The sequence below is a fragment of the Mobula hypostoma genome, chromosome 2 (assembly GCF_963921235.1).
Source record: "Mobula hypostoma chromosome 2, sMobHyp1.1, whole genome shotgun sequence".
NCBI lineage: Eukaryota > Metazoa > Chordata > Chondrichthyes > Myliobatiformes > Myliobatidae > Mobula > Mobula hypostoma.
In genome coordinates this window covers 84,485,417-84,512,514 of record NC_086098.1, presented here as the reverse complement: position 1 = coordinate 84,512,514, position 27,098 = coordinate 84,485,417, and the positions used below count along the sequence as shown (strand labels likewise).

The following is a 27,098-nucleotide window of genomic DNA, read 5'->3' as shown; positions in this document are numbered from 1 at the left end:
GCATTTGCAGGCCAGTTGGGGGACTGTTGCTGACACCAAATCAGACCTGTTGGACTGTGAGATGTCACACTAGACCCGTGGGGTGATTGGGTGACGTTACACCAGACCTATGGGAAGACAAGGTGACGTCACCGAGGGTCAACCTCCCCCACTCCTCCAGCCGCTAGTGGACGCCGTCACCAGGGTAACGTCAGTTGTTACACAAAACGTCTCCGTCCGGGAAACCGCGGCGTTTCGGCAGGAGTTCCGCTGCGTCACTTGGCGACCGTGTACGCCAGAGCTTAAACAACGGATTCGTGCAGAAGGCGATGGCAGGTCTGTTTCGATGGCAGTGAGCGGATGATGAAAGGTGGGAATTAGGGTGCCTGGGTGCTTAACGAGCTTGAGAGCCAGAGCTGGCGGCAGGCTGGGTCGGGCGGTGAGGCCCAGGTTTGGCGGGTCCGAGCTCAGGCTGGGTCCGGTGGAGGTGGAGGCCTTGGGGGTTGAAGGCCAGGACAAGGCCCTTGGAGCTGAGAGGGGTGAAGGTATAGTGGGTAAATGGAATTGTTTTTCCGGAAGATTTGAATCATGAGAGTAGCTGATCGTGAGCCGGCTTTGACTCCCCAAATATATGCGCTCCAAATGCAGTCTGATGGCAGTGTTTAATGCGTTGCTTGGAAGGCAGCCCCTTTCCTATAGCGAGGAGTCTAGAACAAGGAGGCAAAATTTTATAAAAGATCTGGGTCACTCGCGGGTGCAGATCTCAAACTCCCTGTCCTAAAGCCTGTAGGGCAACGTAAAGTACAACACACAGGCAGGCAGTTTGGTCCGTCGTGACCGTGCCCCGGCCAGAGAGGGCCAGTATCCCATTAAACTGCTTCATTTACGGAATTATACGTCAAAGTTTCTGTCGTCTTCATTCAGTGGATGTTCTATACTGAGTTCCCAAAATTCATCCGGGAATCATTTTGCAATTAATAAGTAAAATAATCAATTTTAACACTTGCCATTGCTCCACTCAATTTACTGTCTGATTCTGGTCAAAATCAAAAGATTAGCTACGTCAAAACATATGAAATACGTCATTTGCATCATTGGTACAATTAGCTAGGGAGTGCCAGCGACTGTCGCCATGCTTCTGGCGCCAACATGGTGTGCATACTCACCCTAACCTGTACATCTTTGCAATGTGGGAGGAATCTGGAGTACCCAGAGGAAACCTGGTTGGAAAGAGTACTATTGTGGATGAGGTTTTGGGGGACTTGGAGGCACATGATAAAATAGGCCAAAGTCAGCATGCTCTTTTAAAGGTGAAATCTTGCCTGACAAATCTGTTGGGATTCTTGGAAAATATGACAAGCAGGATGGACACAGGAGAGTCAGTGGGTGTTGTTTACTTGGATCTTCAAAAGCCCTTTGACAAGGTGCCACACATTGGGCTGCTTAGAAAGATAAGAGCCCATGGTATTACAGGAAAGATACTAGCATGGATAGAGCTTTGGCTGATTGGCAGGAAGAAAAGAGTGGGAATAAATGGGTGCTTTGCTGGTTGGCTGCCAGTGACTAGTGGTGTGCATATGGGGTCAGTAAATGTCAGTGATTTGGATGAAGAAATTGATGAGTTAGTAGACGATACAAAATAGGTGGAGGAGCAGGTTGTGTTGAGGAAGTAAAATGTCTGCAGAAGGACTTAGACAGATTGGAGAAATGTGCACAGAAATGGCAGATGGAATATAGTGTAGGGAAGTGTATGGCCATGCACTTCAGCAGAAGAATAAAGGTGTGGATTATTTTCTAAATGGCGAGAAAATTCAAAAATAAAAGATGCAAAGGAACTTGGGAGTCCTTGTGCAGGATTCCATAAAGGTTAACTTGCAGGTTGATGTGGTGGTAAGGAAGGCAAATGTGATGTTAGCATTTATTTCAAGACAAAACAAAAGCAAGAATGTAATGCTGGGGCTTTATAAGGCGTTGGTCAGACCACATGTGGAGTATTGTGAGGAGTTTTGGTCCTCTTATCTAAGAAAGGTTGTGCTGGCATTGGAGAGGGTCCAGAGGGGGTTCACAAGAATGATCCCAGGAATGAAAGGGTTAACATATGAGGAGTGTTTTATGGTTTTGGGCCTATCTTCACTGGAGTTAAAAAGAACAAAGGGCAATCTCAAATGTATCGAATATTGAAAGGTCTAGATATGTATATGGAGAGGATGTCTCTTATAGCGGGGGAAGTCTAGGACTAGAGATGCACAGCCTCAGGATAGAGGGACGTCTATTTAGAACAGAGATGAGGAGGAATTTCTTTAGCCAGAGGGTGGTGAATCTTTGGAATTTATTGCCACAGACAGCTGTGCAGGCCAAGTCATGGGGTATATTTAAGGTCGATAGATTCTTGATTAATCAGTGAGTCAAAGGTTACGGGGAGAATTCCACGTCACATGCTGGTGATAATAAACCTGATTCTGATTCTGACTGACTGACAGTGAGGAGGAGATGTTATTTTCAATCCACACAGACTGTGGTCTCTCAGTGAGGAAGTCAAGGAACCAGTTGCAGAGAAAGGAACAGAGTCCCAGGTTTTGGAGTCAGTAAACTGCAGCCTGACATAGCTATTTCTATTGTCCAGGTGATCCAAGGCCAAGTGGAGAGCCAGTGAGATTGCATCAGCTGAAGACCTATTGTGGTGATATGCAAATTGTGTCGGGTCCAGGTCTTTTCTAACAGGGAGAATAAATAAATAAATTAAATTTAAAAAATAATAAATAAACAAGTAAATCAATTACATATATTGAATAGATTTTTAAAAAGTGCAAAACCAGAAATACTGTATATTTTTAAAAAAAGTGAGGTAGTGTCCAAAGATTCAATGTCGATTTAGGACTCGGGTGGCAGAGGGGAAGAAGCAGTTCCTGAATCGCTGAGTGTGTGCCTTCAGGCCTCTGTACCTCCTACCTGATGGTAACAGTGAGAAAAGGGCTTGCCCTGCCAACATCCTCTGTATACTTTCCTCCAGTCACCTTAAAAGTGCATGCTCCTGTAATAACCATTACCACCCTGGAAAAAGCTGCTGGTGTCCACTCTATCTCAGGCTCTTATTGTCTTATACACCCATATCAAGTCTTCTCACATGCTTCTCTGCTCCAAAGTGAAAAGCCCTAGCTCGTTCAACTTATCCTCAAAAGGCTGCTCTCTAATCCGGGCAGCAACATGGTAACAATCAAGAGAAAATCAGCAGATGCTGGAAATCCAAGCAACACACACAAAATGCTGGAGAAACTCAGCAGGCTAGGCAGCATCTCTGGAAGAAAGTACAATTTACGTTTCAGGCCGAGACCCTTCAGCAGAAGATGTTATTTCCTCTCCACACAAACTGTGGACTCCCAGTGAGGAAGTGAAGGATCCAGTTGCAGAGGAAGGAACAGAGTCCCAGGTTTTGGAGTCAATAAACTGCAGCCTGTCATAGGTATTACTATTGTCCAGGTGATCCAAGGCCGAGTGGAAGTCCTCTGAAGGGTCTTTGCCTGAAGTGTTGACTGTACCCTTCTCCATAGATGCTGCTTGGCCTGCTGAGCATCCTGATAAATCTCCTCTGCACCCTCTCTAGAGAGTCCACATCCTTCCTATATAAGGCGATCAAAACTGAGCACAATGCTCCAAGTATGGTCTAACTGAAGTTTTATGGAGCTGCAACATTACCCCACATTTTTTCATCTCAATCCCTGGGCTAACAAAGGCCAATACACCATAAGCCTTCTTAACAACTCTCTCTTTAAAAGTCATTGCGAATTAAGAAATCCTATTTCATTTCCCAATGAAGTCCAGAGATCCACTCCTATTAAAATGGAGGTTAGTTCATTTACAAAAGGAATTACAGTTTGTACTTTGATGAGCCATTGGGACTGCTGAGTGAGCAAATTAACTCTTCAATACGTGATCATGCTGTATGGTTCAGTTTATATTTGGCTAATTGCAACTCAGTAACCATGAGATAAACTTTCTAAAATTACTAATAAATTGCACTTGTATGTAAGAGCAATCAAATCTTTCTGCAGAAACTGCTCTGTACCTCACTCTACAATTGGATCTTTATAAAGAGATCACAGCCAATGCGGATTGGAAATAGCATCTCGTCCTCGCTGATAATCAACACGGGTGCACCTCAAGGATATATGCTTAGCACACTCTTCTACTCTCTCTACACTCATAACTGTGTGGCTAAGCACAGCTCAAATGCTGTCTATAAATTTGCAGATGATGCATATGAGTGAGGTAGTTTGGCTGGTTGAGTGGTGTCACAACAACAACCACCTCACAGTCAACATCAGCAAGAGCAAGAAACTGAGGTTAGACTTCAGGAAGGAAACTTGGGAGAACACACATCAGTCTTCACTGAGGGGTGAGTAGTGGAGAGGGTGAACAGCTTCGAGGTCCTGGAAGTCAGTATCTTGGAGGATCTGCCCTGAGCCCAACACATTGATGCAATGACAAAGAAGACATGTCAGCAACTCTACTTTTTGAGGAGATTGGGTATGTCAGCAAAGGCTCTTGCAAATTTCTACAGATGTTCATTGGAGAACATTCTGACAGGTTGCATCACTGTCTGGTATGGAGGGGCGACTGCACAGGATCAGACAAAGCTGCAGAGGGATGTAGACACAGCCAGCTCCATCACGAGGCAACCCTCACCACCATCAAGGACATTTTCAAGAGCTGGTGCCTCAAGAAGACGGCATCCATTGCTAAGAACTCTCACCATCCAGGACATGCCATCTTCTTGTCACTACCGTCAATGAGGAGGTACAGGAGCCTGAAGACACACACTCAATGTTTTAGGAACAGCTTATTTCCCTCCGCTGTCAGACTTCTGAATTGTCCATGAAAACCACCTCCTTATTCCTTTTTTTTGCACTATTTATTTTATAACTTTAAAGTAACGTTTATGCCTTTGCACTGTACTCCTGTCACAAAACAAGTAGAGAACACAAGAGACTGTTGTGGCCCATCTTGTCCACAGTGACTGAATATAGATTAACAGCCAATTCCCACCTTCCAGACTGTGATAGTTGCCCTTTAGCTGACATCTCTTCCAGTCCACATCCAGACACTTTGTACATGTGATGCGGTTCCTGTCCTCACAACTCTGTCCGAATTGTGAGCTGAAGTAGGGTTATGTACCCTGTATTTAATGTTATAGAATCAGTAGTGATCGGTTGGCTGCGTTGAGGGAATAATATCCTTTGACTTATGGGGATTTTTGTTGGTTAATTTACAAGTGAGGGAAGGCAAAGTGTGTTTTAAAAGATTTATTCAATCTTTGTTTTATTTAATGGTCTGTGCGAGTGTGAACAGCTGACGGATGAGAAATTACTGAGCATTCCTTATTTTAATTTTGGTTCAATGTACACCATAAAAAAAATTTTGAATCCAACTAATTACTGGGCATATTTTTGTTTAGAAGTAATTGTGAGGAACAGATTCTCACTACCTGCAATGAAATATTTACAAGGAATTAATTAAACTCCCTGCATTTAATATGTCTGTATCAGTACTCCCATCAGAGATCTAGGTACTGTACATGCCAGGACTCTCTGGGAAGCTGGGCTATGAAAGCGAAAAGATATTCCTAAAAAGCCTCTCCTGCCTTTCAGAAAATATTGGTCAGATGTCCTCATGAATTATTTAATTAGTGATGTGGCACCCTCTCTTCAAATGTGAGCAATATAAGAATTCTATTAATAACAGTTGAATTCTCCCATTGAAATCTACCGAATAATGAAAGACCTAGATAGAGTGGACATGGAGAAAATGTTTCTTATAGTGGGGAAGTCTAGGAACAGAGAGCATAGCCTCAGGATACAAAGATATCCCTTTAGAACTGAGATGAGAAATTTCTTCAGCTGGACAGTGGTGAATCTGTGGAATTCATTGCCGCAGACAGCTGTAGAGGCCAAGTCATTGGGTATATTTAAAGCGGAAGTTGATAGGTTTTTGATTAGTCAGAATGTCAAGGCTGAGAGGAGAAGGCTGGAGAATGGGGTTGCAAGGGATAGTAAATCAGCCATGATGGAATGGTAGTGCAGAACTGATGGGCCGAATGGTCTAAAGCTGCTCCTGTGCCTCATCATGTTACAGTCTCAGTTAGATTCAGACTTCTAGTATAAAAGGATTTACAAGTTTAATTTGAGCTTCGTAATAGCGTTTACATTTTTTAAGAGATTGAGGGATGATCTTATGGAAGTACTTAAGTTATTGAGATGGATGGTAACAATCTTTTTCCCCAGGGTAGGGGAGTCCAAAATTAGGGGGCATAGACTTGGGGTGAGAAAGGAAAGATTTAAAAGGGTGCCGAGGAGCAACTTTTACATTCATGTGTGGTGAGTATATAGAGATCTGAGGGATAAAACTTTCACACAGAGGGTGGTAAGTATGCAAAACGAGCTGCCAGTAGTAGTGGTCGAGGCAGGTACAAAGGTATCATTTAAGAAGCATTTAGACAGGTACATCGAGGAGCAGAGCTTAGAGGGATGTTGGCCAAATGCAGGAAATTGGACTAGCTGGTTGGTATGGAACAGTTGGACTGAAAGGCCTGTAGCATGCAGCATTGCTGAATGAGTAACTTTTTAGAAAACTGGATTAAACTGTATGGGTAGTCTATGCAGAAGCATCTCTGGCTTTGTCTCCATGCTGTGTGATTCTAGATAGCTTGAGTTACAAAAGGGAGGTGTACAACTTGGAAGAAAGTAGTTTGTGTAGCATTGTGACATGGGAATTCTCACAGCACAGCCTATGGGATGTGTTTTGAGAGGTGTGCACACAGCTCAGAACATCACAGGAGCTATCCTCCCCACCATGGACACTGTCTACACTTCTCAGTACCTTGGTGAAAAAGGCAGCATAATCAAAGACCCCACCCACCCCAGGCAGTCTCTTTGCTCTCCTCTCCCTTTGGACTGCCACCAGACTTATTTAATGGTTCCCTAGTACACTAAAATGGATTCTTGACCACATAATCTCCCTCATTACAGCCTTGCACCTTATTGTCTCAGCAGATGTTTGACTTTATTCTGCATTCTGTTACTGTTTTACTACTTCACTGTACTGTTTAACAAGTTGATCTGTTAGAGCAGTACACAAGACAGGTTTTTCACTGGATCTTGATACGTGTGACAAGACTAAACTGATTTCAGTTTCAGAGTTGGATGAGTCGTGACAGACTGAAAGATACTGAGGATGACACAGAGTGACAGCGTGCCCTGTGATGCAGTGGGTCGAAGAGTCGCCTGCCGGGATGAATACGGTACTGTGCGCTTCGTGGGAAAAGTGACATCAACATCAGGTATACTCTCCAATCATTTTTCACAGTGGTTGGAATGAAGCAACATTTATACCACCACAAGATATCCTGAAGTCCTTTAAAGCTGAAACATTGAAGTAGAGTAGAGACTGGACAATGAGATAAGACAGCCAATCTATACAAAACCAGCTCCGTAAAATACCATTTAGATAATGAACAGATTAGGATTTAGTGAAGTTGAATTAGGGTTAGATTTTGGATGGGATACTGTGGAGGATTTGAATTGGTACTGTGGGATCTTTTGTATTATGTGCTCGTCTACTGTGGGGTCCTGAGCCACAATCTATTTAGTCAGAGGCACTGTGCTCATCATTGCCACAGCCAGCACTTACTCTCAGATTAGAAGGTCGTTGTGTTTATTCATTCCAATTCTTTTATTCATTAAGCCCATCAACCCTACTGGGGAAAAAGCTATACCGATAGCAGCTCACCAGAGTCCTCTGTCCTGGGCAAGTCTTTAAGGTTTTCCCCAGGTGTAACCCATCTTCAGAGATCCTTCCTCCCCCAGGGATGAGGTTTTGAAGGTTCAGTAGGCATTTCTGTAGTACTGGTCTTTTATGGGATGGAGTTGTTAGTCCCACACCCAACACTCTCCTTTCACAGCCGGGTTTGGTATCACCCATGGTGGAGTTAGTCCCTCCATGCTTTCACAGGTCCTCTGGTCTCTCAGGTGTATGGTAAATGGGCAGCACTGGCTCATTGGGCCAACAGATCCTGTAATCAAGCTTTACTGTAAATAAGTAAAAATATAAATAATCTTATGTGGATCTGATGTCCCCCTGATATCTTTGTGCTAATTGTAATGTGCATTCCAGTTAATTGGGACACATCAGGACCATTTTGGCCCAATTAAGTGACTGCCTGAATTAACCAAAGTTTCATGGAAATAGTTTAAAAAAATTTAAAGGCTACAGTTTCTGAGAAATTATATACTTAAATGAAAAACAGAATAAATTGGAGCACTACCAATGCTCCTGGTAGTTGTCCGTCATATCCAACAATGACAGAAAACCTGTGTGGGAGAGTTTTTAAAGTGGAAAAGCTGTTGCACAGGGGCAGTTCCACTCTCTCAGCCTGGGAACTCCAGGTCCGGTGGGATGAGTAAACACCAGCTGCTGGGGACTTCCCTGGTTACAGTGGATGACCATGCCTTGTCATGCCCTTCGCTCACCACGGAGCATTGCAGAACCGCCTTCCTGGCCACTGGATCTCATCTGCCCTGTCTGCCAGAGCTGAGTTCTCATGCTAGGACAGGCAGGGCTATGAGTCCCACTGACTAACCTCGCCTGGTTTAGCCCGCCTGTTCAAGTGTGTCATGCCATCAACTACTTGGAGCCACAAGTGAGAACGGAGTGTCCATGGGGACCAAAGATAACATTCAAGATGATTGTCAATACCTTCAAATTTTTCGTGCCTTCCTTACTTGTTGAAGTAATGAAATTGGTTTATTTTTATTCCTGGTCATTTCTGTCATTTCCAGGTCTGAATGTTTGAAACCACAGTGCGAAAAACAGTTTGAATTATCTTACTGCTGATTTCTCACCAGCTATCAGTGAAAATATCACTGCTTTTTGAACACAGACATGCGTAACTGACACAATTTTAAAAACTTTGCTCTGAGCATGGTGTAGCATCTAATGGCCACACGATGCTAGTTAGAAAATGTTCAGCAACAGTCTCCCACCCCAATTAAGCGGCATAGTGTTCCAAATAAACTAAAGGAATCCGGCTATTTTCTTGATTCATTTTTCTCCTTTTAAGAGTTGTCGCAAATAAGCAGCTGCCCTGATTAGCCAATGGCCCAATTAGCCAGAATCCACTGTAGTTAAAATCTAGCAGAACTTTGCATTAACAGTTAGCTTCACCTCTGTGTGTTTACTGACAACCCACATGTTGTAGAACTTACCTTTCATCCTCCAGAAATATTTAAAAAAAAATGAAAATAAGGCAAGGACATCAACTGACAGAAACTTCACATTCAGTCCCTTTTTCACTGCCACTAAATAACTAGGCAGTTTAGTAATAAACACAAGAGATTTTGTATTTGCTGAAAATCCAGAGGACTGAGCACAAAATACTGGAGGAACTCAGCAGGTCAGGCAGCATCTATGGAAAGGAATGAACAGTTGACATTTCCGGTGAGACCTTAATCAAGACTGGATAGGAGAGGGAAGATGGATGAAGAGTGCTACAGTGAGTTTTTTTGGGTAGATGATTCGTTTACACTTAAATGACTTTGGCCACCAGACTTCTATTTGACGAAGTACTGTGGATTGAGTCCACAACAATGCGCTTCCTAAAAAGGTGTGAATACCAGATGCTTCTGGCACCGTAGTTTGACCTGATGCTGTAGTTTCGGAGACAGTATTATCTGCACTTTATAAATATTAATTGTCTTCTATGTTAACACGTAAAATGCCAAATAAATGTATTGTGGATTTAACTAAAGGCTGTGGATACCACCCAGACATGTTGGCGTCAGAAGGAAAGGATGAAGTTAGAAGGTGTGATGTTTGTATGTAGCTTCAAAAGGAACATTGTCTATAACTTTTTAAGTAGCGATTGCCTTTGTGTTTAGCATATAAATATTGAGCCCACATTGGGCTAGCAGACCTTTCTACCGAAAGCGTCTCTGTCCGTATGATGCCTGCTGTACCTTGTTGTGTCGAATAAAGAAGCTGCTTTGTATCTACCAGTGACTCTGTCTCTCTGGTGATTTCATCCACGCTACAACAAAGAAGAAGACGTACAAGCTGGCAGGTGATAGGTGAAGTCAGGTGAGGGGGATGAAGTAAGAAGGTGGGAGGTGATAGGTGGAAGTGGTAAAGGACAGAAGAAGAAGGAATTTGATAGTACAGGACAGTGGAGCATGGGAGAAAGGGGAATGAGAGAGGAAATCGGGGGTTTATTAATATATCTGTTACACTATTTTAACATAGGTGTTTTTCAGTGATAGAAAATGTTATGTTTCATTACATGCAGCCAGTAAACATTTAACTATACATTCAGTGATCACTTTATTAGGTACACCTGTATACTTGCTCATTACTGCAAATATCTAATCAGCCAATCATGTGGCAGCAACTCAATGCCAAAAAGCATGCAGACATGGTCAAGGGGTTTAGTTGTTGTTCAAACCAATAATCAGAATGGGAAAGAAATGTGATCTAAGTGACTGACTGTGGAATGATTGTTGATACCAGACGGGGAGATTTGAGTATTTCAGAAACTGCTGATCTCTTGGGATTCTTCACACATAACAGTCTCTGGGGTTTATGGAGAATGGACCAAAAATCAAAAAACATCCAGTGAACAGCAGTTCTGTGGGTGAAAACGCCTGTTAATGAAAATGGCCAGACTGGTTCAACATGAGAGGAAGGTAACAATAGTTCAAATGACCACACATCACAACAGTGGTGTGTAGAAAAGCATCTCAGAACTTTGAACTTTGAAGTGGATGGGCCACAGCAACAAATGACCAGAAACGTACACCCTATGACCACTTTATTAGGTATTGGAGGTGCATAATAAAATGGGTACTGAGTAACATTGCAGCCGAATGACTGAATTGTCAATCCTTGCTTCTTAGAAGTGGTGAAACAAAATGACCCCTTAAAATGGATCATTTGTTTTCCAGGAATTTGGCTGGGTGTGGAATGGGACAATCCTGAGCGTGGAAAGCACAATGGGACTCATGAAGGAGTGCAGTATTTCCAGTGCAGGTAATGGAATTTCTTCTACATGTAATTCCCTTCCCATTTATCAAGAATCAAGGATCGACTTTATTTGCCATGTAAGGCATTAGACATAGGGGTAGAATTAGGCCATTCTGCTCCACTATTCAATATTGCCTCATTTATTATTCCTCTCAACCCCATTCTCTTGGCTTCTCCCAGTAACTTCTGATGTCCTTACTAATCAATCAACCTCTACTTTCAATACCTGATGACTTGGCTTCCACAGCCATTTGTGGCAGTGGATTCCACAGATTCACCACTCTCTGGCTAAAGAAATTCCGCCTCATCTTGGCTTTGAAGGGACATCCTTCTGTTCTGAGGCTGTGCCCTGTGGTCCTAGACTCATCCACCATAGGGGACACCTTCTACACGTGCACTCTATCTAGGCCTTTCAATATTCAATGTTTCAATGAGATTCCGCCCCCCCCCCATTCTTCTAAACTCCAGCAAGTACAGACCCACAGCCATCAAACACTACAAAATTTACCTCTTGCCTCTTCTCTTCTCTTTATCTGCCCATCACCCCCCCACTGGTTCTTTTCCTCCTTCCTGTTCTACCAGGGTCTATTCTCCTCTTCTATCAGATTCCTTTGATGCCCTTACTAATCAACCTCAACTTCAACCTCAACCTATCAACCTCAGTTTTAAATATACCCAATGACTTGCCCTCCACACCATCTGTGGCAATGAATTCCACAGATTCATCACCCTCTGACTAAAGAAATTATCTGCCATCCCTGTTTGAAAGGGACGTTCTTCTATTCATCACCCTCTGACTAAAGAAATTCTCTGCTACCTCTGTTTGAAAGGGATGTTCTTGTATTCTGAGGCATCCTCCCTCCCCCACCCCCCCCGGTTCTAGTTTCCCCCACCATCTGAAACATCCTTTCTATTTTCACTCTACCTACACATCTTAACATTGATTCCCCCCTCATTCTTCCAAACTCCAGTGAGTACAGCCCCAGAGCTATCAAACGTTCCTCGTATATTAACCCTTTATACTTGCATGTATTAGGAATTTGCTGTCTTGTGTTGGCGCAACATGCAAGAAAAAACAGCATTCAACAATTGTACAGAATAAGGAATGGTACAAATATAAAAGGTTTAAGTATGGATTTGGATTAAAATGTACGTAAGTACATAAATACCAGCATGTCTACAATATTATAAAAATTATTTACAGTGCAATGCAGTGACTGAGGTAATAGAGGGGTGCGGGGGGCTAACTTGAATTCTATCTATCTATCTATCTATCTATTTATTTATTTATTTATTTGTCTATCAATACACCACAGAGTAGACCCTTCTGGTCCTTTGAGCCATGCCACCCCAGAGATCCCAGACAAACCCAATTAACCCTAACCTAATTCCAGGACAGTTTACAGTGACCAGTTAACGTACCCAGTATTTCAGGGGACTGTGGAAAGAAACGAACACCTGGGGAAAACTCAACGCATTCCAGGGGAGGACGTACAGACTCCTTACAGAGGAGGCCGGAATTGAACTCCGAACTTTGGAACACTGTGAGCTCTAATAGCGTCATGTTAACCGCTAAGCTACCGTAGCATCCATTTGAATGGTTCATCAGATTAACTGCCTGGGGGAAGAAAGTTTTAAGGTAGTATGAATTTTTTCTATTAATAGCCCTATAGTGCTTTCCAGAAGGGAACTTTTGGAAAAGGCAGTTTGCTGGGTGGGTAGTTTCAGAATCGGGTTTAATATCACTGGCATTTGTACAGTGCAATGCATACTATAAGTTACAATAAGAAATATTAAAAAGTGCAAAAAGATAACAAAATAATGAGGTAGTGTTCATGGACGGTTCAGAAATCTGATGACAGATGGGTGGAAGCTGTTCCTAACACATTGAGTGTGTGTTTTCAGGATCCTGTACGTCCTGGATGAGAAGAGGCACGTCCTGGGTGGTGGGTGTCCTTCATGATGGATGTTCCCCTTTTAGTCATTGTCATAGTCATACTTAGGTCCCGGGGGGGGGGGGGGGGAATTGGTTTTCATTACAGTTGCACCATAAATAATAAATAGTAATAAAACCATAAATAGTTAAATAATAATATGTAAATTATGCCAGGAAATAAGTCCAGGACCAGCCTATTGGCTCAGGATGTCTGACCCTCCAAGGGAGGAGTTGTAAAGTTTGATGGCCACAGGCAGAAATGACTTCCTGTGACGCTCTGTGTTGCATCTCGGTAGAATGAGTCTCTGGCTGAATGTACTCCTGTGCCCAACCAGTACATTATATAGTGGATGGGAGACATTGACCAAGATGGCATGCAACTTGGACAGCATCCTTTTTTCAGACACCACCGTCAGAGAGTCCAGTTCCGTCCCCACAACATCACTGGCCTTACGAATGAGTTTGTTGATCCTGTTGGTGTCTGCTACCCTCAGCCTGCTGCCCCAGCACACAACAGCAAACATGATAGCACTGGCCACCACAGACTCGTAGAACATCCTCAGCATCGTCCGGCAGATGTTAAAGGACCTCAGTCTCCTCAGGAAATAGAGATAGCTCTGACCCTTCTTGTAGACAGCCTCAGTGTTCTTTGACCAGTCCAGTTTATTGTCAATTCGTATCCCCAGGTATTTGTAACCCTTCACCATGTCCACACTGACCCCCTGGATGGAAACAGGGGTCACCGGTACCTTAGCTCTCCTCAGGTCTACCACCAGCTCCTTAGTCTTTTTCACATAAAGCTGCAGATAATTCTGCTCACACCATGTGACAAAGTTTCCTACCGTAGCCCTGTACTCAGCCTCATCTCCCTTGCTGATGCATCCAACTATGGCAGAGTCATCCGAAAACTTCTGAAGATGACAAGACTCTGTGCAGTAGTTGAAGTCCGAGGTGTAAATGGTGAAGAGAAAGGGAGACAAGACAGTCCCCTGTGGAGCCCCAGTGCTGCTGATCACTCTGTCGGACACACAGTGTTGCAAGCACACATACTGTGGTCTGCCAGTCAGGTAATCAAGAATCCATGATACCAGGGAAGCATCCACCTGCATCGCTGTCAGCTTCTCCCCCAGCAGAGCAGGGCGGATGGTGTTGAACACACTGGAGAAGTCAAAAAACATGACCCTCACAGTGCTCGCTGGCTTGTCCAGTTGGGCGTAGACACAGTTCAGTAGGTAGACGATGGCATCCTCAACCCCTAGTCGGGGCTGGTAGGTGAACTGGGGGGGATCTAAGTGTGGCCTGACCATAGGCCGGAGCAGCTCCAGAACAAGTCTCTCCAGGGTCTTCATGATGTGGGAGGTCAATGCCACCGGTCTGTAGTCATTGAGGCCGCTGGGACGCAGCGTCTTCAGCACAGGGACGAGGCAGGACGTCTTCCACAGTACAGGAACCCTCTGGAGCCTCAGGCTCAGGTTGAAGACATGGCGAAGTACTCCACATAGCTGAGGGGCACAGGCTTTGAGCACCCTGGTACTGACACCATCCGGTCCTGCAGCCTTGTTTGGGTTGAGAGGTTTCAGCTGTCTTCTCACCTGTTCAGCCGTGAAGCCCACCATGGTGGTTTCGTGTGGGGAGGGAGTATAGTCATGAGAGCAGGGTGGGGGACTGAGAGGAAGGGTAGGAGGGGAGAGTGGAATATGTGTTGGTTGGGGGCCGACGACAGATGGCTCATGTGGGGGATGTCTGAAGATGTCCTCACTGCTGGGGATGTTAGTGCCCATGGATGGAGCTGGCTGAGTTTACAGCCCTCTACAGCTTTTTCTGATCCTGTGTGTTTGCCCCTTCATACCAGACGTTTAGATGTTTCTAACTATCCTGAGGGACAGGCTGCTACTGCGTTAAAAAGCTCTGCCTCTCCTTCAGTCACCCCACAGGTGGTTCGTTCATTCGTCCTCAAAAGGCAAACTTCGGAGTTGATTTCCTCTCAGCTGTGAAAGACCGCTATGGGCCGGAGGGCAACCAGGGAATACAGGACTGCCAGGGAAATCCTGTCCGCTGGTGCAAGAAACCCATCGAACTTCTGGGAAACCCAGGTGCAGAGACTAAACACAGGTACTGAGAGACTGTTATGAAGCAGAGTGAAGCTCTTTACAAGTCTTTTCAGTCCCACACCTCTGCTGTTCCCTCTGTGAAATATTGTAAATATAGCTGGAGGCTGATTGCATTAATATGTACATATAGCATAGCTATATGTGTCTTATCATCATTCTTCATATACATGGCGGGCTGGAGTAACCTGATCCCATGTTCTGGAAGTTCATCGCACAACCTGCTGATCTGGATACAGCCCATAAGGCCTGTTGAATCACCTCTAATCTCCAGTATTTTGAGAGTCAGCATCAATGCCACCAGAAGACATAGATGCAGGCTTTGGCCATCTAGTCTAACGAGTCGCCCCATCATCCCATCGTGCCAACCCCATTCTCCTGCCTTCTCCTGTAACCTTCGACATCCTTACTAATCAAGGACCTATCAACCTCCGTGACTTAGACTCCACAGCTGTATGTGGCAATGAGTTCCACAAGTTCACCATCTGAATTTACTTCTTATCTCTCTCGAAAGAGGATGTCCTTCTATTCTGAGGCTGTGCCTCTGGTCCTAGATTCCCCCACTATTGGAAACATCCTCTCCACATCTGCTCTATCTAGGCCTTTCAATATTCATGGAATATAGATATCTACAGTATATTACAGGCCCTTCGGCCCACAACGTTGTGCCAGCCATGTAACCTCTAGAAACTGTCTAGAATTACCCTACGGCATAGCCCTCTATTTTTCTAAGCTCCGTGTATCGAACTAAGGGTCTCTTAAAAGACCCTATTGTATCTGCCTCCTCCACCATCGCTGGCAGTGCATTCCATGCACCCCCCACTCTGTGTGAAAAACTTACCTCTGACATCCCCCTTGAACCTACTTTCAAGCATCTTAAAAAAAAAAGTGGATTTCAATGAAATGCCCCCCTCTTTCTTCTAAACACCAGCGAGTACAGGCCCGGATCCATCAAACTCTCTTTATACATTAACCCTATCATACTCGGGAATCTTCTCTGGGCCAAGTCCAATGCCAGCGCATCATTTCTTAGATAAGGGGCCCAAAACTGCTCAAGTGTTGTCTGACCAATACCTTATATAATCCCAACATTACATCAGTGCTTTTATATTCCAGTCCTCTCAAAGTGAATGCGAACATTGTATTTTCCTTCCTTACCACTGACTCAACCTGTGAGTTAATCTGTAAGAAATCTAGTGATTCAGCCCATCATATCCATGTCAACCGCTTTACACTAAATCCATTTTCCATGTCCTTCTGTCCCCGCCTGTTTCAGTGTCTCCTAAATGTGTCGGATTGCATTTGATTCCATCGCCTCCTTAAGCAGCAAGTGCCAGATATCCACTACTGTCTGTTTAAAAAGAAACTTTTCCAGCTTTCCAACTAAATCCCCTTTAAACCTCACTCTTCTCTGTTTAAGCCTATACTATTTTGTTTTGAAACTTGATCATCTTACTATCAAAAGTATTTCATGGTTACGGATTGAGTTTAATACAGTGAGGTTTCCCATTTAACAATGGAGATGGAAGGTATAATTCAGATCATTGCTTACTCTTGGAAACATAACTTGCAAATTTAGCACTTCTTCCCCATTTAAAAAATATTTTTAGATTTCTCCAAGTTCTTTCACTGCACCTCTCCTTTCCTGACAGTTTTGCTGGGTGTGGTTGGAAGTATTTTAAGACATAAGAACAGAATTAGGTCATTCAGCCCATCAAGTCTACTCCACCATTCCATCATGGCTGATTTATTATTCCTTTCAATCCAAGTTTCCTGCCTTCTCCCTTTTACACCCTGGCCAATCAACCTCCAATGTAAATGTATTCAGTGCCTTAGCTTCCACTGGTTGAGAAATCTAATTTTATAGCTAATAGGTGGAGTGTTTTTTTATAGCTTATGGATTTCTCGGGTGTAGCATGGTTGTGTAGTGGAGAGTGTAACACCATTATAGTGCCAGTGACCTGGGTTCAATTCCACCACTGGTTGTAAGGAGTTTGTGTGTTGTTACGTACCCCGTAACTGGGTTGCCAAACCAGCAGAAATGGATCACTCAGTTGGAGTCTGGATTACTAGAACTAAGAAAGTTTTATTAAAGAAACAAGCAACACAGTAATCGAAAGGATAATAAATGCAACAACAATGATAAACACACGTGCACAGAATTAAGATAACAGGATCAATCAAGCTCTATCGTTGTCTAGGGGTAAATGACCAGTTTCAAAGTGACACAAAGTCCAGTTCAATTTAGTTCAGTTCGCAGTAATCGTTGCCATGGCGATGGACAGTGTGGGGGGGAAGGAGAGAGAGCAAAACGAATGAATATTCCAACGGCTTCCACACACAGACTTTCGCAGTCAGCTTTCGGGCGAGTCCTTTGTGATGTCATCTGAGGTCACCGACCGTGACCCCTCCGTTTCCAGATACGATGGTTTCCCTGCGCTGAACCTGGCACCCAGGCAAGGGTGGACACACACCAGGTTCCCGCCGATCGTGCCTTTCCACCCTGTGCGTTTATGGCTTGATCCCGCGATCAGCCGTCCGAAAGCTTCCCACCGACTTGTGAGAGGCGCACCGCTTCCAGGGTCTCGTTACCTCGGGTGTCGTGTGTGTCCTGCCTTAGCAAACCTGTCCCTTTTTATCCCCCTGCTGGGGTATCGCCTGTCCATCACTTCAAACAGTTCAGGGTTCAAAGGGGGAGCCGCTCTAGACAACTCTCTCTCCTGTCCCTTCATTACACATCTCCAGATGCTGCTCCATTGTCTTCCTTATCTCTCTCTCTCCCGAAGACAGGTGGCAGACCAACTGCTGATCACACAGGACAGCTAACATCTTATCTATGTGTAGTCTTGTCACAGTGTCTTCCCACGAGAGAAATGTAGCTGAGAATTATGTTTCACTGATGGATATGCACTTAAATGTCATGTACTCAAAAGCCAGAGTTTTCTTTGAGAAGAAGCTCCCCTGCTGAGTGTTAATGAATGTTTTAATGAATTCACCCCATCTCTGTCTCATTTACAGGTGGTTCGAAACATTGTTGATTGTTTCAGTCATAGACTGTAAAGTAAGCCATGTCATTGATGAAGACGAAATCTCCAGCATCTGTCCCAGTATCCTTGTAATGTTAATTAAGCTGTACTGATGTACACACACCAAAAAAAAGTTCACGATCCATTAGAATAAGATGCTTTTTAGAATTAAAAAGTCCTAACATATTTGTGCTGCTTGTGGAAACTTCAGGCCATGCAAATAACGGATGTCAATAAAGTTCAGATGTCAATAAATTTCAAGTTTATTGACATCTGACTATACATAAGTACAGGTCGACCTTCACTAATCCGGCACCATTGGGACCTGAGGAGTGCCGGATTAGTGAAAATGCCGAATTACAGAAGGATCACATTAAGCATAATCTGTGCCGGATTATCGAAGGAACCGGATTACAGGTAGTCGGATTAGTGAAGGTCGACTGTATAACCAAATGAAACATTGTTCCTCCAGACCATGGTGCAGCTACAAAACATATATCAAACAGAGCACATGAAACAAAATATTACCACAAAGAGTTAATAAAATATAATTCAAAATGCATGTGAAGTGTGTGGCACTGGTCAACAGCTCACTGACCTAGTGACGACTTTGGTGGTGGCATTAGTCTCACAGCCTGGTGTAACCCAGTCTGTCAGTCTTAGTTCTGATGTTGTATATCTTTTCTGATGGTATTGAGTTAAAGAGATTGTGGGATGGGTGGTAATGTTCCTCATTAATGCTGAGAATATAGCAATAAGCATATAGTAAACTAGCTGGTCCACAGAGCTTGTCTATATCTTGGTGGTCTGGACATCAAGATTAGATGGATGTAGCTTTTATTTGTGTCTCTTACCAGAGATATTCAAGGTTATGTGGGATTCAGTAGTGCAGGTGTACAGAAACATTTTCTGCTTATGCACTGACCAAACCCGAGACAAAATAACAGTCACCATAAATCCAGAAGGGAATTCTTCTGCCAGGGAATGTGGAATTTGATACCATAGTCTGAGGCAAGTAGCACGGATGAGTTTTGAGGATAAGCTAGAAAAATACCTAAGGAGGGAAGGGAATAGAATAACTCACTGATACAGTGGTCAGTCCACACTTGGAATATTGTGTTCAGCTCTGGTCACCTCATTATGGGAAGAATGTGGAAGCTTTAGAGAGGGCGCAGAGGAGATTTACGAGGAAGCTGCCTGGATTAGAGATGAAGAAAAGATGAGCAGGCTATGGTTTTTCTCATTGGCTGAAGGAGCATGAGAGGCGACATGATTAAGGTGTATAATATTATAAGATGCATAAAGTGGACAGCTAGTGACTTTTTCCCAGGGTACCAGTTAAAATTTTAGGGAAGAGCTCAGAGGTAGTTTTTTTTAACCGGAGAGTGATAAGTTCCTAGAATGCACTGTCAGGGGTGGTGGCAGAAGCAGATACATAGGTACATCTAAAAGATCCTTAGATCGGCACATGGATGCAAGTCATTGAATGGTATGGCTGTGTAGGAGGGAAGTGGGTAAGTTAAAAGGTCAGCACAACATCATGGACCTGTAGAGTGCTGTACCGTTCTATGTTTTAAAACAAGAAGCTGGGCATTGTTCTGAAGTATTAAGTTTGTTACAGAGTAGAGAGCCATATGACCTGAATTTACATTCTGAATTTTTGGTATTGTTTTTAAATTCTGCAGTTATAATCATTCATATTTATATTGAGAGATATATTAAATCAGACTCTACTTCTAGAGTCTTATGTTCTGCTGTACAAGTGGTTCACAGTGTATATGATGTGTATGTGAAGTCTTAAAGTAGAATATGCATTCCTGGCAAATAACTAATCTGAAGGTTTGGACACCCGTCCTTCGTCTGGACACATGTCACCTCCCTTTCGTCCGGTCACCTGTCCTTTGTCTGGTCACCTGCCACTTGCCCTTCGTTTGAACACATGTCACCTACCTTTCATTCAGACATCTGTCCTTCATCCAGACACGTGCACTTGTCCTTTATTTGGCCACTTGTCCCTCGTTTTGTCACCTGTCCTTTGTTTGGACACGTCCTTCGTTTCACTCCAGCAATAAGAATGTGATTGAGTATATGATATAGGAGCAGATTTTGGGCCATTTGGCTCATTGAGGCTGCTCCATCATTGCATCATGATTGATTAGATCAGAAGTGGTGCCTGAATTTGGAGAACTTCTCCTTATTCAGACTTGTTTAGAAGACAATGTGTGCTCTTTTCAAATGTGTTTCAACCCCAGTGTCTAAGTATGAAAGATAGGAAATGTATTTGCTTTCCCCTGTATGGGGCCCACTGCCTGAAGTAATTATGGGGAGAGCCTAGGGTCTTGCAAAACACGTATCACTATGAAGAGATACAAACACTACATTCCAAGTTAATTAAACTAGTGCATTTTCTCATCAGCTGAGACACCAGATTGTTTCTGATCTGGCTTTCTGCACCTTTAATTAAATCTTCACAAGGTTTCGGAAAACTGGGTAGTAAGGCTGTTCTCCTGGCTGAGATGAGAGCTTGTAAGCTTCCATTCCCTGCAGTTAAATGTAAGCAGATGCAGAGCTGCGGTCCAGGCAGTCCTCAACATCTGCGGCAAACCTCCAACTCCCTCAAGGTGCCAGGCTTTGATGGTTTACTGTTAACCCACCAAAATCCAGCAGAGAGAGGCTCCTCACCGGGATAATGTGGGTAGGCAGATGAGGAGAAAATGAACATAAGCAGGTACAAGAAACAATCTACTGGAAGAACTCAGCAGATTGAGCAGCATGTGTGGGAGGAAAGGAACTGTCAATGTTTCGGGTCAAAGCTCTGAATCAGATTCAGACTTGTTTATCACGTGTGCATTGACTTGGAGATCGAAGCCCCAGGGTCAGCTTGTCCAGAGCTCAGAGGGCCGTGTCTGAGAGCTGGGCCTGTGACCAGATGCCTGGAGGTGGCCTGTCCTTGGGTGGGAGGCGTGTCTGTGTGTGAGTGAGTTGCTGGGTGGGAAGGGAGGTTTTGCTGTCGTCGTTGTTCTGCTGAACATTGTAGGCATGCTGTGTTGGTGCCGGACTGTGTGGTGACACTTGCAGGGTGTCCCAAGTACATCCTTGTTAATAACACAAACAGTGCATTTCACTGTATGTTTCGATGTACATGCAATAAATAAATAAATCTGAACAGGACACTGATAGTCCTGCTGCAGGGTTTTGACCTGAAACACCGACAGTTTCCTTCCTCCCATAGATACTGTTCGACCCGATGGGTTCCTCCAGCAGGTTGCGTGTGGCCCCAGATTCTTGCAGTCTCTTGTGTATCGAATGTAAGCACATATTTTCTACTTCAACCAGCAGATGGAGCAGCTGGAGTACCTAATGCATACAGTGCACTGTTCATACTGTTCACCGTATGCATTACAAATGAGAGTTGGCTTATTATTACAGACGTGTTGTGAAGTTGGTTGTTTTCTGGCAGCAGTACAGTGCAATACATTAAAAATACTCTAAGTTACAATAAGAAATAAAAAATAAGTTGTGCCAAAAGAGAGCAAGTCGTGAGTAGTGTTCATGGGTTCATAGATTGTTCAGAAATCTGGTGGCAGGGGGATGAAGCCGTTCCAATTGAGGCTCCCGTCCTTCCTCTCTGATGGTAGGAATGAGAAGAGGACAAGTCCTGGGTGGGGAGGATTCCTCAAGATGGATACCACCTCCTTGAGGCATCGCCTGCTGAAGTCCTCAATAGTGGGGAGGTTAGCGCCCATGATGGAGCTGGTTGAGTTTACAACCCTTTGCAGCACTTTCCAATCCTGTGCATTGGAGCCTCTATATCAGATGGTAATGCAACCAGTCAGAATTCCCTCTGTGGTACATCTGTAGAAGTACCAAATCTCTACAAACTTCTTATGTAGTATGGCTGTTAGTGTGCCATCTCATGGTAACATGGTGTTGGATTGAGGAACTTTGGAGGTGTTGACCCTCAGGAACTTAGCTCCTCACCTTTTCCACTGCTGACCCCTCGATCTCTTCCCTCAAAATGCTGCTGAGTGTGGGAGACGTTCAGGGGTATTGAGTGAGAGCTTCAGAGCAGATTGATGACCTGTGTTTTAGGAAGATATTAGGTTTATGGAATTAAGATTAAAATGGGCTTTCCATGTTAGTTAGAGAGTGCAAACAGGAGTGAGCTGCAGGAAGAATTGAAGCAGAACATGCCCTCTTCTCATCATGTACTATCAGGGAGGAGGTACACACTCAATGTTTTAGGAGCAACTTCTTCCCCTCCGCCATCAGATTTCTGAATAGTCCATGAAGTCATGAACACTACCTCACTTTTTTTTTACTCTTTATTTGAACTACTTTTTAATATGTTTCTTACTATAATTTATAGTATTTTTATGCATTGCACTGTACTGCTGCCACAAAACAACAGATTTCATGAGATACAGTATTTAGGTGATGATAAACCTCCCGATTCTGACACCTACAGGAGATTGACTGATACCAGGAGGTGCACGGATGTTTCCTGTGGTGATTGGTATCATTGTGATCGTGTTCCACTGCAGGAGAAGCTCTTTTCCTTTCATATCCACAATGCTATTGCTGTTAGTGAGATCTTGTGCAGGGTGGCTGATCTACTTCCCTTCCTGCATTACCACAGGGGCCACACTTCAAATGATACTCTGTTGTCTGTGCTGGGCTACTTTTGCAGCATCCTAAGGTCTTAGAAGATGTAAATTTAATTTATTTTTCTTGAATCAAATTCTGGGGTACCATACATGATCTTAACAAAAGATGAGGAAAGCTTGAGTGAGCTAGTGCTTTTCTCTCTGGAGTGAAGCAGGGTGAGAGGCAACTTGATGGATGTGTACAAGATGATATGCAGTATAGATAGAGTGGACAGTCAAAGGTGTTCACCCCAGGACGGAAATGGCTAGCACCAGAAGGCATAACTTTAAAATGATTGGAGCAAAGGATACCAGAGGTAAGTTTTTTACAGAGTGGTGGGTGTGTGAAACACCCTGCCAAGAGGCACATACATTAGGAAGATGTAAGAAACTCTTAGATGGGCAAATGGATGATGGAAAAATGGAAGGCTATGTAGGAGAGAAGGGTTAGATTGATCTTGGAGTCTGTTATAAGGTTGGCACAACATTATAGGCCACAGGCCCTTAACTATGCTATGGTGTTCTAGGTAAGGTAGGTTACAGCTCACCTTTTGAATAGGGGATGAATTTGTGGCTCCAATCAGGGCATTGTAAGATGTGGTCACCGAATCTCGATCACAAATAATGCAGGTTTGTCAAATCCATTCCTTCACCATGTTCTTTCAGATGTGATAGAGCTGAATTTGGCCAAGAACCTGTTTGTGTCCTGGGATCAAGTAGCACAAATTACTCGGCACTTAAGAAAACTGGAACATCTTGACCTCAGGTATAAAATCAATGTAAATTGCTGAAGAACTTCTTAGATGATCCTTCGAAGTTGATTATGCCCTGCTCCAGAACAGTTCTGAGGTGTCAAGTGAGTTTCCACACTCTCCAGGGGCAGGTAGAGCTCAGTGGGGCATTGAGCTGTTTATATAAGAAATAGAAGCAGGAGTAGGCCATCCGGCCCATCGAGCCTGCCCTGCCATTTAATAAGATCATGGCTGATCTGTCCATAAACTCAGCTCCATCTACCTGCCTTTTCCCCATAACCCTTAACTCCCCTGCTATGTAAAAGTCCACCTAACTGTATCTTAAATATATTTAGTGAAGAAGCCTCAATTGCTTCCCTGGGCAGAAAATTCCACAGATTCACCACCTTCTGGGAAAAACAGTTTCTTCTCACCTCCGTCCTATTAGATCAGATGAGGGGAGGGTTGGTGCCCCCCCCCCAGGTCAGCAAGTGCCAGGATTGGAGGTCTGTACGAGCTGAGGCACAAGGACCAGTGAGATGGAGGGGGGGGTGGTGGATGAAGTGAGAAGCTGGAAGATGATAGATGGAAGGGGTAAAGGGCTGAAGATGAAGGAATCAGATAAGAAAGAGCAATGGACCATGGAAGAAAGGGAAGGAAGAGGGGAACCAGAGGTAGGTGAGAAGATAGGGTGAAAGGAAAACCAGAATGTGGAATGGAAAAGGAGAGGAGTAGGAGTGACTTCCCTTCTGTACTGCTTGGATGGGGGGTGCTTATCAATTAAAAGATGAAACCTGAATATGCTTAGAATGCAAGCATCAGCCTTTGGGTACGTGTGCTGTGGGAGATGTGACAACAAGCAACTGGATCAGCACATCCTGGGTTTCTTTGTTAACTGATCTACCTAGTTTTAACTAATTCTCAGCTGGCTCCAGGATAGGCTTATGCAGGTTTTGCTTTCAGTGACCTTATTTATGGTTTTCCATTTCCCACTAGTCAAAACAAGTTGATGCTCATTTCTAATCCAGTCTCACTCTCTGATGCCTTTGCCAACCTGAAGAGCTTAGCCATCCAGTACAACGGACTAACGTGGGCCCAGGTAATGCTGATGCTGTTTCTTTCATGATCTGATTGAAGGGATGTGACACAAGACTAGTACCTCTATGAACTGCTTGCAGAACGTTACCATACGTGGCATGCAAAAGTTTGGGCACCCCTGGTCAAAATTTCTGTTACTATGAATAGTTAACTGAGTAGAAGATGAACTGATCTCCAAAAGGCATAAAGTTAAAGATGATGCATTCTTTTCAACATTTTAAGCAAGATTAGTGTATTATTTTTGTTTTGTACAATTTTAGAGTGACATAAAGGAAAGGGGCACAAAGCAAAAGTTTGGGCACCCAAGAGATTTGAGCTCTCAGATAACTTTTACCAAGGTCACAGACCTTAATTAGCTTGTTAGGGCTATGGCTTGTTCACAGTCATCGTTAGGAAAGGCCAGGTGATGCAAATTTCAAAGCTTTATAAATAGCCTGACTCCTCAAACCTTGTCCCAACAATCAGCAGCCATGGGCTCCTCTAAGCAGCTGCCTAGCACTCTGAAAATTAAAATAAATGATGCCCACAAAGCGGGAGAAGGCTATAAGAAGATAGCAAAGCATTTTGAGGTAGCTATTTTCCTCAGTTCGTAATGTAATTAAGAACTGTCAGTTAGCAGGAATGGTGGAGGTCAAGTTGAGGTCTGGAAGACCAAGAAAACTTTCCGAGAGAACCGCTCGTAGGATTGCTAGAAAGGCAAATCAAAACCCCCATCTGACTGCAAAAGACCTTCAGGAAGATTTAGCAGACTGTGCAGCGACACCTGTACAAATATGACCTTCATGGAAGAGTCATCAGAAGAAAACTTTTCCTGCATCCTCACCACAAAATTCAGCGTCAGAAGTTTACAAAGGAACATCTAAACAAGCCTGATACATTTTGGAAACAAGTCCTGTGGATTGATGAAGTTAAAATAGAACTTTTTGGCCGCAATAAGCAAAGGTATGTTTGGAGAAAAAAGGGTGCAGGATTTCATGAAAAGAACACCTCTCCAACTGTTAAGCATGGGGGTGGATCGATCTTGCTTTGGGCTTGTGTTGCAGCCAGTGGGACGGGGAACATTTCACTGGTAGAGGGAAGAATAAATTTAATTAAATACCAGCAAATTCTGGAAGCAAACATCACACCATCTTTAAAAAAGCTGAAGATGAAAAGAGGATGGCTCCTACAACAGGATAATGATCCTAAACATACCTCAAAATCCACAATGGACTACCTCAAGAGGCGCAAGCTGAAGGTTCCATGGCCCTCACAGTCCCCCAATCTAAACATCATCGAAAATCTGTGGATAGACCTCAAAAGAGCAGTGCATTTAAGATGGCCCAAGAATCTCACAGAACTAAAAGCCTTTTGCAAGGAAGAAAGGGCGAAAATCCCCCGAAGAAGAATTGAAAGACTCTTAACTGTCTACAGAAAACATTTACAAGCTGTGATACTTGCCAAAGGGGGTGTTACTAAGTACTGACCACGCAGGGTGCCCAAACTTTTGCTTCAGGCCCTTTTCCTTTTTTGTTATTTTGAAACTGTAAAAGATAGAAATAAAAATGTAATCTTGCTTAAAATATTAAAGAAATATGTTAGTTTTAACTTTATGCCTTTTGGAAATCAGGTCATCTTTTACTCGCTTAGCTATTCACAGTAACAGAAATTTTGACCAGGGTGCCCAAACTTTTGCATGCCACTCACTGTATATCGTCAGCAGCAGCTTTGCCTCCCTCAATACTGAACTGATTGCACAATCTACAGACTCACTTTTATGATCTCTACAATGTTCCCAGTATTATTATTTATTTGCACAATTAATCGGAGTCATACAGTACCAAAACAGGCCCTTTAACCTCTTGCAGATTAATTGTACCTGTCTTAGTTACCCCTTCATGTACTCTTCTTTAATCTACACGTAAACCAATCAGCATTAGGACTACCTTGAAGGTGAATCAGAAGAATTAAAAGGCTTTTCAATAAAAATGGTGCAAATTTTGTTTACTGCTGTGCCCGCTGCAAGTTTTGTTGGTTATACATCTTACGTAAGGGATAGGCAACCTAACAAGCAAATATCGGGATACTATGCTTATCGGGCCCGCAAGCAATTTTTCCTTATTCTGAGTGTTTCACACGACCACACTAATGGACATGCATGGTGTCTTGTTACACTGGCCCCAGGTTCCGTTTTGTTCCAAACCAAACACTGGTATGTATGAATGACGGGAAGGCAGACTACCTTATTAATATGTATTAGATACTCTCCGTGCACGCACAGGTTTTCAGATGGGATTGTTCAAATTTGTAAACAGAAACATTATCACTGTGTTTTAACAAGTAATCCACGCTAAATATCCAGATATTTACATGTGCTACGATACTTGTTGAATAACTTGCTTTTTGAAATAAAATCGAAGAAAAAAATTCCCACCATTGACAATGAATGCAAAACGCAGGAAGGTAGCCACCGAGTGCAGAAATTTCCAAGTCACTTTGACACTAGATTACTTCTTCATCGAGCAAGC

The 27,098-nt window shown here is 43.5% G+C and overlaps 1 protein-coding gene across 2 annotated transcripts in view; it reads left to right on the top strand.

Moving 5' to 3' along the window:
- Positions 1–201: 201 nt before the first annotated feature.
- The window catches only part of tbce (tubulin folding cofactor E), a 70,739-nt gene continuing 43,842 nt past the window's right edge, over positions 202–27,098 (top strand). Inside the window, exons 1-7 of one of the 2 annotated variants that reach the window (XM_063039585.1) lie at positions 202–315; positions 7,164–7,312; positions 10,968–11,052; positions 14,906–15,094; positions 18,109–18,197; positions 23,429–23,528; positions 24,490–24,592. In XM_063039585.1, the coding sequence (XP_062895655.1) occupies positions 7,207–7,312; positions 10,968–11,052; positions 14,906–15,094; positions 18,109–18,197; positions 23,429–23,528; positions 24,490–24,592 (672 nt within the window). In that variant the 5' untranslated portion in view covers positions 202–315; positions 7,164–7,206. Of the gene's footprint in view, positions 350–7,163; positions 7,313–10,967; positions 11,053–14,905; positions 15,095–18,108; positions 18,198–23,428; positions 23,529–24,489; positions 24,593–27,098 lie in introns of both variants that reach the window. The other variant, XM_063039577.1, reaches the window with a different exon arrangement.